The 14,958-nt window shown below is 37.7% G+C and overlaps 1 protein-coding gene across 1 annotated transcript in view; it reads right to left on the bottom strand.

The window, feature by feature from the left end:
- Positions 1-4,239: 4,239 nt before the first annotated feature.
- The window catches only part of LOC130679907 (coagulation factor XIII B chain-like), a 37,812-nt gene continuing 27,093 nt past the window's right edge, over positions 4,240-14,958 (bottom strand). The window contains exons 11-13 of the mRNA XM_057489507.1: positions 8,291-8,501; positions 7,010-7,136; positions 4,240-4,713 (exon numbers count right to left, since the gene is read on the bottom strand). Coding sequence (XP_057345490.1) covers positions 7,097-7,136; positions 8,291-8,501 — 251 coding nt within the window. The 3' untranslated portion in view covers positions 4,240-4,713; positions 7,010-7,096. The remainder of the gene's footprint in view (positions 4,714-7,009; positions 7,137-8,290; positions 8,502-14,958) is intronic.

The raw sequence follows: 14,958 nt of genomic DNA, 5'->3' as shown, positions 1-14,958 counted from the left end.
GTTTAAAACAAAAACTGAAAGAAAAAAATACAATAAAAATACAAAAGAAAATACATGATTGCAAGATTCTTACATTTTACATAAAGTGGTAGAAAATTAATTACATTTTATAAGCCTTAGATGAACTACTAAAAAAATAATAATAATACCTAACAAATTATATAAAATAAAATGCTAAAAGCATGAAACTAATCTAACAGAATGCAGGAAAAAATTCTAAAGAATACTACAGAATACATGGGGAAATAGAAGCAATTGGAAGTGGTAAAAATAAACCCACCAATATTAAATATTGAGATTAAATTAAAATTAACTAGGACAGTGCAAAAGAAGATAAAGTAGGATTGGATAGAAATAGAAAACCCAATTATATGCTGTTTCCAAAAAGAGAACTTAAATATAAGGACACTAACAGGTGAAAGCAAAGGGTTGAAAAATGTACACCTTGATAAACTGAGCATGTGAAAGGTGGTGTGGCCATGGTAATTTCAGATAAAGTAAAATTCAAAAGAGAATTACCAGAGAATAGGAGTATCTCATAATAATAAAATTATCCATTCAGGTAATGTCAATTTCACCAGGGCCAGGGGGAAAAAAGACATGAAAATCATAAGGAAAAATTCACCAAGGCAAGAGGAAAAAAGCCATGAAAATTAAAAAGGAAAGAAAGAAAACTGGAAGAAAAGACATGAAAAATTATAAAGAAAAACATAATCACAAATTTAAAATTTTAAGGATTCCATGGAAAAGAGCTTTTTTTGAGGAACCTCCATACTGCTTCCACAATGGTTGAACTAGTTTACATTCCCACCAGCAGTGTAGGAGGGTTCCCTTTTCTCCACATCCTCGCCAGCATTTCTTGTTGTTTGTCTTTTGGATGGTGGCCATCCTTACTGGTGTGAGGTGATATCTCATTGTGGTTTGAATTTTCATTTCCCTGATAGTCAGCAATGTGGAGCATCTTTTCATGTGCCTGTTAGCCATCTGAATTTCTTCTTTGGAGAAGTGTCTGTTCATATCCTCCGCCCATTTTTTAATAAGGTTATTTGCTTTTTGAGTGTTGAACTGTGTGAGTTCTTTATATATTTTGGATGTTAACTCCTTGTCGGATATGTCATTTAAAAATATATTCTCCCATACTGTAGGATGCTTTTTGTTCTGCTGATGGTGTCCTTTGCTGTACAGAAGCTTTTCAGCATGATATGTAGTCCCATTTGTTCATTTTTGCTTTTATTTCCCTTGCTAGAGGAGATGCGTTCAGGAAGAAGTTGCTCATGTTCATATTCAAGAGATTTTTGCCTATGTTATCCATTTCTAAGTCTTTATAAAAATCAATGGATAAAGAAGAGGTGATACATATACATAGTGGAACTGTATTAGGCATGTGACCCTGAAGTTGACAGAAGGGCCAGTACTGATAGTCAGCTGGTGACCCCAGAGCACATACAGATACCTGGGGTGAGGTGAGGTCTCCACTGTCAATAGCTGGAGGGCCTGCACTTCACTCATAACCCAGAAATATTACTTGTTTTGTTGAGACAAATCATCATACAGAAAATGGAGGAAAATGCAAATAAGACACTGTATGTGATATATCTGGAGCATGTAGACCATTTGCAATTAATCATGGCGGTGTTAGGGTATGCGTCAGGCATTTTGTATTACTTTGTGTTTTGCAATCTTGTTTCCTTTTATTGCCTTTCTCATGGGTTTCTTCAACAATTTAAAATAATTTTATTTTGATGTCTTCATTGTTGTTGAGTATATCCCTTTGCATAGGTTTGTTAGTGGTTGTTCCGGGCTTTAAGATATTCATTTATAGCTTATCACTCTCTCCCGGTATCAATATTTTATCACTTCAAATGAAATATGGAAACCTTATGTCTGTTTAGGTCCATCTGCTCTCCCTACATTTGAAACCTTGTACACAATAAAAATGGCTTTTCTGTCATCACTTATAGCATTAGTTACATTCGGTCAGGGAACAGAAGCCAATCTTACCATATCACCAGCAAGAATTAACTGTAGGTAATTAGTTGCAAAGGTGAAGGAGCTGGAAGACCTTGCATGCCCCAGTGGGAGGACATAAAGACAGTAAGTATGACATCCAGAAGTGGGGTCTGTTGCTTTCAAGGTGGCTCCTAAGGCTAATACCTGCTCTGTTGCTGAGACATGGTTTTGCAGTTAGTTCTGGGTCTGGTGAAGAAGGGAAACAGACCAGCAGAAATTCCATAAATGGCATCCCCTCAGGATCACCCAGTGTCCACCTGAGTGAATCTGTATCTCACCGCCATCTGGAACCATCACACAGGTAGAGCCAGAATGATCTTCCTTGTTTCTCATTTCCCACTACAACTTCTATGGGCAAAACTCAGTGAAAGTCAACAAAACAAGAAGAGTAGGAAATGAAGTTTATACGCTCTGACTCTTAAGAGTGCAGAGCAGTGTTTAAAGGTGGGGTTTGGTGTTTGATGACATCAACTACATGATCAGTAGAGTCCACCCACAACAATAAGGATGGTTCCACAGCATAGGATTTACCTTCCTGTGATGAAATGCCTTTGTTCTCTTCCTATAAGTGGGAGTCAAAATGTCCAAGAGTCATGATACTGATACTTCGTGATATTATTAACTTTCTTAATTTGGTCACAATTCCAAAGAGGTGTGTAACTTGAAAGCTAAATCATTCCCTGTTACAAAGCATAAAGCTGAGGAACAAAAACAATAGTTAATACAAATATATATATACAAATAAAAACAAAGTATACTACAGCATCTTAATTTAGGTTTATGATCGTTAGGCTGTGGTTGATATGGTAAATTCTTTTTCTACATCGCATTATATCTTTCCTTCCTCTTTTAGCACCTAAAGTAGCTCGGGTCCCTTGCCTGATAGGATTAACCAACGCTTCACTCCACACTGTCAGAGTCCACAGCAGTCTTACATTAAGTAGGCTGCTGATGGCTTTTATTATCCTTTATTGGTACACAGATAAATATAAAGGAGACATCTCAGAGAATCTTCTGTATTCACATATTATTTTCCTTCTCTCATCATACAGCAATAAACAAAGACGTTGGCAACTGAGGTCAATGTCCTCAGCCAGTGTCCACAGTCCACTTCGATGCCTGCTTGTTCAATGACACGAGTAGGCCTAAGAGGACAGAGAGTTACTGGAAACTTTCAGTAGGTGGAAGTATTGATTTGTCCCCTGGTGAAAGCATATCTTATGGCCTAATCCTGCTGAACCAGCAGAGTACAAACTGAGCCTGAAAGAAGAATGTTTTTTATTTATGAATTTGTTACAGATTGAACATTTTAACAGATACAGATGAAATAATAACTCAACACATTTCCACACAGGTATTTGAGCAAAAAAGAAAATACAATATAAAAAACAAAATTCTTGCAAAGAAAAAAAGAAGAAAATTTCTTCAAGCAAAAATAAACAAAAATAAAAACCAGCAGGGGCCTTACTATGCTGCCAGCATACTACAGTCCTAGCTAACTCACAACAGTGTTAATGCCTTTGTAGTAAAAATCCATTAAAATCACCTTGAAATAAAGATGGTTTTATTTGAGCCAAACTGAGGTCTTAAAAGCACAGAAATGTTGATTGCCTTGGGAAGGTGGGAAAAGAAATGTTCCAAGGGCCCCACGTCTTACAAAGGTTTTATATCCTCAAAGACACACAAGAAAGAGAACTTCAAAGGCGTACATGGCACTTACATAAGATACGCCGCGTAAAGGATAGAGTCGGGGGCAACATACGTGCTGGCACCAAGGGAACTGAAGGAAAGGCAAACGTTTTCCTTGCCGTTTAGCAGGAATGTGGGTGCCAATTGTTTAGCGTTCAACTTAATTAATGGTGGTATTTAGTTTTCATGGGTGGTGATTTTGAGACTCCCAGATTTAGTGAAAACTTCAATATTTAGGCCTTAGAAATCTTTTTGGTGGTCCCTGGAATAGTACTCAGCTTTTCTTTATTCCACAGTTGTGAGATTGCAACTTATAATAAGTAATATACACTTTGCTGTTGTCATCTTTTCTTGCACAAGCCCCTAAAGACTTGGGATTTCCTAGGAAAGTGATAAAGGTGCCTTTACTTATGCTAATGGCGTGAATTTTGGAAAGTAGCTAAGGAAGGTGCTGGTTCCACAAGGAATCAACCGTGTCTTAAGAAATTGGAATTCTTAGCCTCACTCGTTGACCTCCAGGGAGTGCGGAGGGATGGAGGCTGAGCCAGCTGCCAGTGTCCGGCTATCATGCCATGTTATGGAGCCTCCACAGCCCGAAAGGATGAGGTTCCAAGAGCTCCTGGGGTGGGGAGCACTTGGGGGTGCTGAGAGAGGCACATACTCAGAGGGTGTGGGAGCTCCCGCCCCTCCCACCACCTTGCCCTGTCCAACTCTTGCATCTGAGTTATATCCTTTCATAATTAACTGGTATGAAGTAAATAGAATGCTTCCTTGAGTTCTGTTATCTGCTCTAGCAAATTAACCAACCCAAGGAGAAGGTCGTGGGAACCTCTGGTCTATAGCCAGATGGTCAGAAACACAGATGACAAACTGCACTTGAGATTGGCTCCTGAAGGGGGTGGCGGCAGTCCTGCAGACCGAGCCCCTGACCCGTGGGATCTCATGCTTTCTCCAGGTAGATCGTGTCAGAATCGAGTTGAACTGTAGGGCGCCCAGCTGGTGTAGGAGAACTGCCTGGTCATGTGGGAAAACACACACATCACAATAGGGAAGATCATCAAACCAGTTAAATAGCATATTTCAGTCAGGGTTAGAAAAAGACTTATCCTCCACGGGAGTAAAGTAAAAGCTGTAGGTGGTAAGTGAAAAACTTTCCATTTCATAGAGTTTGCACAATTAAAATAAAGCTAGTTTCCTCCCCTCCCTTGTTTCCTCCCTTTATGCCATCAACAAACTGACAACTGGCCTTGTCAGAGTCATCAAACTGTGCCATCTTTTACAAGTATTATGACAGAATCACATTTTGACCTGCTTCTTTAATATATTGTTATATTACATGAAATTATTAGGAATTCTATATAAAACATCTGTATATTCAAGAAGCAACACAATATATAATATTAAGCTGTGTGAATCTGAGGAAAGAAATGAATTGTTAGAGAATCTGTAATCATATAAAGTGAGAATTACAACATTTTATAGTCCTTCTATTCATGTCACATTAAAGCACACATAAGCCAGACAAAAAAATGTGTGCTTTGCCATATTCCAGTATAAAAATGTTATTTGTAATGACTAATGCTGGGCAGGTTCTCCTTCAATAGACAGTTGGAGGGACACACCGGGACCCCAGGATGCAGCCAGTCCAGATGTGGACTGTCATCCCTTTAAAGCTCCCACCTCGGAAACATTTTGGGGATGTACCCCATCTGCCCAAAAGTCTGTGCAGGTGGTTGGGGATAGGCCCATGCTCCAGAGGCCTGGAGGGCTCCGGCTTCCCAAGGTTGGCTCCTGTGTGTACTGTGTATGCCCAAACCCTGCAGGTTATGTTTGCCAGGGACCTGTTCCAAGGCAAGTGTCGGGGAGAGTGCTAGTCACAGGAGCACACTGTTGGGAGTCTAAGGCATTTGCCTAATTCTGTGCTTTAATATATGCACCTGTGCATATTGCCCCAAAGGTACAACTGGAGAAGTCTGGACTGTCTGGACAGAAATGCACCTCTCCAACTGTTGGTTACCCTTCAATCAGAAACACTCAGGAACCTTGTTCACCAGAAGCCTGGAAACTCATCAAGCCAAAAGGAAAAGAGCTTCTCCTCAGCCCTACAGCCCCACACACAGGCTTGTTGATCATCAAAAGGAATTTTTCAAAAAGAATCATCACAGTTTGAGATTTCTGCAAATAACCCCGTACCCAAAGCTTGCCTCCTCCAGGAGATAGGGAATTATGTATGAAAATGATGATCGTCCTGTCAAAGATACATAAGAACATTGTGACCAGACGTATGTCGACGACTCCTCGGACCCTCTGGGGCCTAGACGCCTGCAGCCTGCAGTGACCCCCTAAGCTGCTCCACCTCCTGCCCCCCTTTCCCTAGCATAAAAGAAACCCTGAGTTAAGGTGGTTCTTTAGGACATGAGTCTGCCATCTGCTAGGTCTGCTGGATTTCCAAATAAAGTTGCTTTCCTCACCCCAACACCTTCATATTGGCCTGTCCTGTGGCAAGTGGCAACATTGCAGTTAATTTTAAAAGTCCTTTACATTTAGAAAGTCTGAAGGGCATCTTAATTACATTAATACTGTATGCAATGAAGAAGTTTCTCCTCTACTTAATAAAGTAGATCCTCTAATGTATAGTTCCTTATCTCTAGTGTGTTTGGTTCATTAATATTGACATGAAGATTTAATTAAAAGTAATAGAAAACCTAATATTAATGAAGATGATAAAGACAAATATGAATTTTTTGCATATATTAAAGATAATATTATAGTGAAGTGAATGAACTTAAGAAAGTAGAAATATTTTGACATGTAGATCATATTTTTTAACAGGTGGAAGACATGCAATAAAAATTAGGTTATATGTGAAATCAGCCAAGCTAAAAATGAAACTGTTACCAGACCTTTAACTTCACCTGGCCTCCTTGGAACCAGAAATAAGAGACAATAATTAGCTGCTAGTTCTACATGCAGCGAACTCCTATTTCCAGCAGCTAAGACAACACTTTCTATTCACCCTTTAAAAGCCCCTCCCCATGACCCGCATTTTGAAGATGGTCCTGGGAGGCTAGTCTGCTACCTTCTTTCCTAGTCCCTGGCTTCCTGAATACAGCACCATCTCCTTTCCACCGACACTGCCACTAGCCTCTTGTGTGGCCTTTTCAGTGAAGAAAGCAGAGCATGGGTTTGGGACCAAGCTCCAGCCTGGGTTACAAAACATGTGCTGGCTTTGATTTATAAATAAAGAAAATATTCAGCATACACAATTTAGAGTCAAATCTTCAAGCAAGCAAATCTTCTAAAAACTTACAGGCTTTTAATTCAACATTTTTCTTTAAAAATGATGTTTTACAAAGGATTTTATGATGTGTTGGACTACTATTCTTCTTTCTGCCATTCATTTCTTTGTCCTTAAAGGTTCTTGATAAGACAGTGTCCTTGATGAGAGAGAGGGAGAGATGTTTTTACAATAAACATAATTTCTAATCAAGTGTTTACTACAATCTGAGCTGTTCAGCATCTCATATAATTATTGTTTCAACTATGTATTGATAAAAGCAAGTAACTGTACTTGGTAAATCACACCACTGATTCCTTTTTTAAAAACTCAATGCCATTTTACACTAACACTATTTGTTTTATAATTTTTTTCTAAGTTACTTTCTTCTTCCTTGGAAATGAGAAATCCAATTCACACTAAAATATTTAAATAGCATGTGAAATTTTCTATGCCGACTTTAACCAGTTATAAAATAAAAATATTTTCCACCTGTGTGTGTCTTATGGATGCTTCTTTTAGAGTGTTCAAAATATCTAAAAAGCTGTCCTATGGACTGCATATATCTTACTGTTTACAATTAGTACAACAGTACCACATACACTTTGCCATAAGTTATTTTTGTAATACTGTTAGTTGAACATAAAATTTAATTTTTATTTTATATTATATCTTCAAGAGGATCAAACTGGAACCTATAAAATTACTTACATTATTTTATTGCATTTAAAAAATATATTTTTAAGAAAGAACAGGATTATTTTCCATTTATCAAGAAATAGAAAATATATATTTTTAAATGCCATATGAGGAAACACTTCAGTAAGTCATTCCAAATTCTTACATAGAAATGTGTTCCTGAAAATAAATACCATAATTTAAATTACTGTTATTAACACCTTGTCTACCAGTAGAAAGATTTGTACAACTGTGTTTCCAATCTTTTTTGTTACATTAACCTACACTGGGAAGAGGGAAAGTTATGATTTTCTATCTCAGGACACATATAGGCTGATTTTTCCACATTTAAATATTACACAAATAAATTGACTTATTTACCAAATTGTCAGAGTATCACAAATAATTAATAGCAAACAATGCTTTGACTTCAGACACTGGAGAAAGCTGTTGAATTAATTAATACTGCTAAGAGTTTGTTTGGTTTAAAAAGAAGAAAGAAAATTATTTTTTTCCTTTATAATGACCATAAAGTGGGAATGTTGCAGAGCATAATGCTTCTGAAATACATAACATAATAAATCTCTTGAATACAATCTGACCAGAAAACAGTTGTAGGCACAGGCATCTTCTTACCTTTTTATTTGGACACATCTTGGGTATTTCAACTGCCCTCTGTCACACTGCACTCTAACTTCAGATCCAATAGATGACTCAGCTATATAAGTATCTCTTCTACAAAGAAATTCAACATACTCGCCATGGAAAATTGATGGTCTATTGTCAAAATTCCATTTCAGGAGTAAATTATTCTTTTCCATTTCAATAAAAGATAATGTGCATGGCTCTGAAAAATAAAAAAAAGAGAAAATTATCTTGATACATCTTGGTACTAACAGGAAGCATTGTGTTGCTTACTCACAATAATCTTAAAATTCCCAGGCATTAGAGTAGCAGACAAGTTGGTTAGAATTAATAGTTGAGTCAGAAAACATGTCCAAAGCTCACAGAAAGAAATGTGCCATTTATCTCTGTGGTCCTGGACTTGGCAAAAGGGTATGCCCTGCCAGTCACAGATAGCAAACAAAAAAGGTGGGGAATTTTTAGAGCACTGACGATCACTAACAGTCACTGAAATAATGTTCTTCATCCTTTTCTTCTTCAGAAAGTTCAAATAAAATACCCATGAGTCAGATTATTTGTTTGATATTTGAATAGACAAAATGCTATGGAGATGTAGAAATAAGCTGGATTTTCAACCATGACTCAAACTTTATGACTTTATGGCATCCAAAGCAGTTGGCATGGTGGACAGTTTCATATCTTTTAAATTTCCAGTTACTAAGGAATATCAAGTTTGGTTTAAGATGTTTTAAATTCTAAGCATCAAAATGTTATTAGGTCCTTCCACTTCATGCATTAAAACAAAACAAAAATTTAAGTATTAAGATATCCAACAGACTTCTTAATTTTTTTCCATGATAAAAACTGTGATATTTTCAAAATATCAAATAATTTCAGAAAATGGGCTGTTTGTGCCCTTATTTACATCCTGGATGACCTAACACTAAGCAGTAGCTTCTGACATAGTTAAAAAGATACAGAGTTGCTAAACAGCTGTGAGTCATGTAACTGTAATACATTAAGAAACTTCTTTATTCGATTGATTATTTAAAATAGGTACTTGGAAATGTCTATGTGTCAGATGTTATGTTAGAAATGCTATAGACAGAATAAAATGGACAAGAATTATTTTAAAATAGGATTTTTAGAATCACTAATAGTCTCATAGTTTTTATAGTCATTGCAAAATGACTTTGAAAATGAGGTCAAATGGTAGTATAAATTAGAATGTCAAGTCAGACAGAGAAAGACAAATACCATATGATTTCACTTACATGTGGAATCTAAAAAGAAAAATGAACAAATAAACAAAATACACAACACAGAAACAGACTCATAAATACAGAGAACAAACTAGTAGTTGCCACACGGGTAAAATAGGTGAAAGAGATTGAGAGGTACAAATGTCCATTTAGAAAATACATAAGTCAAGGAGATGAAAGTATATGAGAGGAAATATAGTCAATAATATTGTGATGACTTCATGTGGTGACAGATGGCAGCTACAATTATCACTGTGGGCATTTGTAATCTACATGATTATCAAATCACAATGCTATACACCAGAAACTACTGTATTATGTCAACTTTACTTCAAAAATAATTCAAGAAGATGGTGGTGTGAGAGGTGAGAAGAAGAATTCCTCCCAAAACCACAGACAGTATGAAAATGCAGTTAATTGATACAACTAACCCTAAAACAACAAGAAAGAAGGCTAAACCAGACTGCACACAGACCTCACAAACAGAGCAGACCTCACGAAACAGGGTAACTTATGAAAGCCTTGATCCAGCGGGACCCAAGCCCTTTCCCCACCACAGCTCACCTGTGGGAGGAAGAGAAACGGAACAGGGAGGGGGTGGAAGCCTGGGACTGCTGAACACCCAGCCCTGAAGGTCTGCTTTGGGAGCAGAAACCTACATTGCATGGTGCTCTGGACATTGGGGAGCTCAGACAGGCGGAGTGCCTGACAGACAGATTCCGGCCATTTGTGGAGGATAGGATCCACACCCAGCCGCTCTGGGACAAAGGAAAGGCAGGCAGTCTGAGAGGCTTCCTAGTAGCAAGAGGGCTGCTGAAGGGGTGGGGTTGGCTCGGAGCTTGCTGCATGGGGGAGAGCTGGGTGAGGTTTTCTGGGCGCACTCTGCCCAGCAGGTTGGAAACTTAAAGGAGCTTCGGGTGTCCCATCCTCCTGCCTGGTTGCTCAGCTCCGAGACCCCCACTCTGATATGCAACCTGCCGAGTCTTCCTCCTGACCTGCCAACACTGGTTCACAAACCTGCAGTTACTGTGCTGGTATCAAGCCAGCCAGAAGGAGTCTAAGCCTACAACAGCTAGAGATGCCAAGCACAGAGGCTTACACCTGTGTGCTCGGCCCACTGGCTCTGACACCGGAGACAGGCACCACAGACAGGAATCAGAAAACAGATCTTTCCTCTCCCCAGGCACCAGTGCAGCTCCCCTATGACCTCCAACCTCACTCTAGGGGCTGAGCAGATCCAGAGACTGGAGCTTCTGGGCACTAGTGGGCACCACACAGAAATATGAAACATCAAAAGAACATGGTTCAGACCAAAATCTCACAAACCCCTGAAAAAGGGTCAAATGAAACTGAACTCACCAATCTTCCTGAAAGAGATTTCAAAATAAAAATCATAAACATGATTATGGAGGTACAGAAAAATATTCAAGAACTTAGGAACGAATTTAAGTTGGAGATTCAATCATTAAGAAATTCCATATCTGAAATGAAACATACAATGAAGGGATTTAAAAGCAGATTAGATGTAGTAGAAGAGACGGTAAATGGAATAGAAATTAGAGAAGAGGAATACAAAGAAGCTGAGGCACAAAGAGAAAAAATAAGAATGAAAGAATATTGAGAGAATTATGTGATGAATCCAAAAGGAACAATATTCATATTATAGGGGTACCAGAAGAAGAAGAGAGAGAAAAGGGGATACAAAGTGTCTTTGAGAAGGTAACTGCTGAAAACTTCCCCAATCTGGGGAAGGAGATAGTCTCTCAGGCCACGGAGGTACACAGATCTCCCAACACAAGGGACCCAAGGAAGACAATATCAAGACATATAATAAATAAAATGGCAAAGATCAAGGATAAAGAAAGACTTTTAAAAGCAGCTAGAGAGAGAACAAAGATCACATATAAAGGAAAACCCATCAGGCTATCATCAGACTTCTCAACAGAAACCTTACAGGCCAGAAGGGAGTGGCAAGATATATTTTATGCAATGAAGCAGAAGGGCCTTGAACCAAGAATACTCTACCCGACAAGGTTATCATTTAAATTTGAATGAGGGATTAAACAATTTTCAGATAAGAAAAAGTTGAGAGAATTTACCTCCCACAAACCACCTCTACAGTATATTTTGGAGGGACTCCTATAGACGGGAGTGTTCTTAAAGCTAAATAGATGTCACCCAAGAGATAGGCAGAGTACAGAATATGATTCATAACATACAAAGAATGGAAGAGAAAGAAAAAAGGGCAGGGGGAAGAACCTTTAGGTTGTGTTTGTAATAACACACAAAGTGAGTTAAATTAGACTGTTAGATAGTAAGGGAATTACCCTTGAACCTTTGGTAACCACAAATCTAAAGGCTACAATGGCAATAAGTACACACCTATTGATAATCACCCTAAAAGTAAATGGTCTTAATGCACCAATCAAAAGACATACAGTCACTGAATGGATTAAAAAACAAGACCAATCTATATGCTGCCTACAAGAGACTCACTTCAAACCCAAAGACATACACAGACTGAAAGTAAAGGGATGGAAAAAGATATTTCATGCAATTAACAGGGAGAAAAAAGCAGGAGTTGCAGTACTTGTATCAGACAAAATAGACTTCAAAACAAAGAAAGTAACAAGAGATAAAGAAGGACATTACATAATGATAAAGGGCTCAGTCCAACAGGAGGATATAACTGTTATAAATATCTATGTACCCAACACAGGAGCACCTACATATGTGAAACAAATACTAACAGAATTAAAGGGGGAAATAGAATGCAATGCATTCATTTTAGGAGACTTCAACACACCACTCACTCCAAAGGACAGATCAACCAGAAAGAAAATAAGTAAAGAGACAGAGGCACTGAACAATGTATTAGAACAGATGGACCTAACAGACATCCACAGAACACTCCATCCAAAAGCAACAGGATACACATTCTTCTCAAGTGCACATGGAACATTTTCAAGAATTGATCATATACTAGGCCACAAAAAGAACCTCAGTAAATTCAAAAAGATTGAAATTGTACCAACCAGCTTCTTAGATCACAAAGGTATGAAACTAGAAATAAATTTCACAAAGAAAATGAAAAAGCCCACAAACACATGGAGGCTTAATAACATGCTCCTAAATAATCAATGGATCAATGACCCAATAAAAACAGAGATCAAGCAATATATGGAGACATATGACAACAATGATTCAGCAACACAAAAATCTGTGGGACGCAGTGAAGGCCATGCTAAGAGGGAAATATATTGTAATACTGGCCTACCTCAGGAAAGAAGAACAATCCCAAATGAACAGTCTAAACTCACAATTAATGAAACCAGAAAAGGAAGAAAAAATGAGGCCCAAAGTCAGTAGAAGGAGGGACATAATAAAGATTAAAGTAGAAATAAATAAAATTGAGAAGAATAAGACAATAGAAAGAATTAATGAAAGCAGAAGCTGGTTCGTCAGTAAAACAAACAAAATAGATAAACCCCTAGCCAGACTTATCAAGGAAAAAAGAGAGTCTACACACATAAACAGAATCAGAAATGAGAAAGGAAAAATCACTACAGACACCACAGTAATACAAAGAATTATGAGAGAATACTATGAAAAATTATATGGTAACAAACTGGATAACCTAGAAGAAATGGACAACTTTCTAGAAAAATACAACCTTCCAAGGCTGACCAAGGAAGAAACAGAAAATCTTTCTTTACCAGCAAATAAATTGAATTGGTAATCAAAAAACTACATATGAACAAAACCTCTGGGCCAGATGGTTTCACTGCTGAATTTTATCAAACATTTAGTGAAGACCTAATAACATTTAGTGAAGACCTAATACCCATCATCCTTAAAGTTTTCCAGAAAGTAGAAGAGGAGAGAATACTCCCAAACTCATTCTATGAGGCCAACATCACTCTAATACCAAAACCAGGCAAAGACACCACAAAAAAAGAAAATTACAGACCAATATCCCTGATGAACATAGTTGCAAAAATACTCAACAAAATACTAGCAAACCAAATTCAAAAATACATCAAAAAGATCATCCTTCATGATCAAGTGGGATTCATCCCAGGGATGCAAGGATGGTACAACATTCAAAAATCCATCAACATCAACCACTACAGAAAGAAGGACAAAAAACACATGATCATCTCCATAGATGGTGAAAAAGCATTTGCCAAAATTCAACATCTATTCATGATAAAAACTCTCAGTAAAAAGGGTATAGAGGGTAAGTACCTCAACATAATAAAGGCCATATATGACAAATCCACAGCGAACACTATACTTACCAGCAAGAAGATGAAAGCTTTTCCTTTAAGATTGGGAACAAGACAAGGATTCCCACTCTCCCCACTTTTATTCAATATAGCTCTGGAGGTCCTAGCCACAGCAATCAGAAAACACAAAGAAATAGAAGGCATCCAGATTGGCAAGGAAGAAGTTAAACTGTCCCTGTTTGCAGCTGACATGATATTGTACATAAAAAACCCTAAAGAATCCACTCCAAAACTACTAGATCTAATATCTGAATTCAGCAAATTTGTGGGATACAAAATTAATACACAGAAATCTGTTGCATTCCTATACACTAACAATGAACTAGCAGAAAGAGAAATCAGGGAAACAATTTCATTCACAATTGCACCAAAAAGAATAAAATACCTAGAAATAAACCTAACCAAGGAAGCGAAAGATTTATACTCTGAAAAGTACAAGACACTCATGAGAGAAATTAAAGAAGAAACCAATAAATGGAAACACATCTAGTGCTCATGGATAGGAAGAATTAATATTGTCAAAATGGCCATCCTGCCTAAAGCAATCTACAAATTAAATGCAATCCCTATCAAAATACCAACAGCACTCTTCAATGAACAAGAGCAAATAGTTCTAAAATTCACATTTGACCCCAAATAGCCAAAGCAATCCTAAGAAGGAAGAACAAACCAGGGGGAATTACGCTCCTTGACTTCAAGCTCAACTACAAAGCCACAGTAATTGAGACAATTCGGTACTTGCACAAGAACAGACCCATAGACCAATGCAACAGACTAGAAAGCCCAGATATAAGCTGAAGCATATATGGTCAATTAATATACGATAAAGGAGCCATGGATATACAATGGGGAAATGACAGCCTCTTCAACAGTTGGTGTTGACAAAACTGGACAGCTACATGTAAGAGAATGAAACTGGATTATTGTCTAACCCCATATACAAATGCAAACTCAAAAAGGATAAAAGACCTGAATATAAGTCATGAAACCGCAAAACTCTTAGAAAAAACATAGGCAAAAATCTCTTGGACATAAACATGAGCAACTTCTTCATGAACATATCTCCCCGGGCAAGGGAAACAAAAGCAAAAATGAACAAGTGGGACTATATCAAACTAAAAAGCTTCTG

Source organism: Manis pentadactyla, chromosome 12 (assembly GCF_030020395.1).
Source record: "Manis pentadactyla isolate mManPen7 chromosome 12, mManPen7.hap1, whole genome shotgun sequence".
Lineage (NCBI taxonomy): Eukaryota > Metazoa > Chordata > Mammalia > Pholidota > Manidae > Manis > Manis pentadactyla.
Note: the sequence above shows the minus strand (reverse complement) of the source record. Positions and strands in the feature narration are given on the sequence as shown.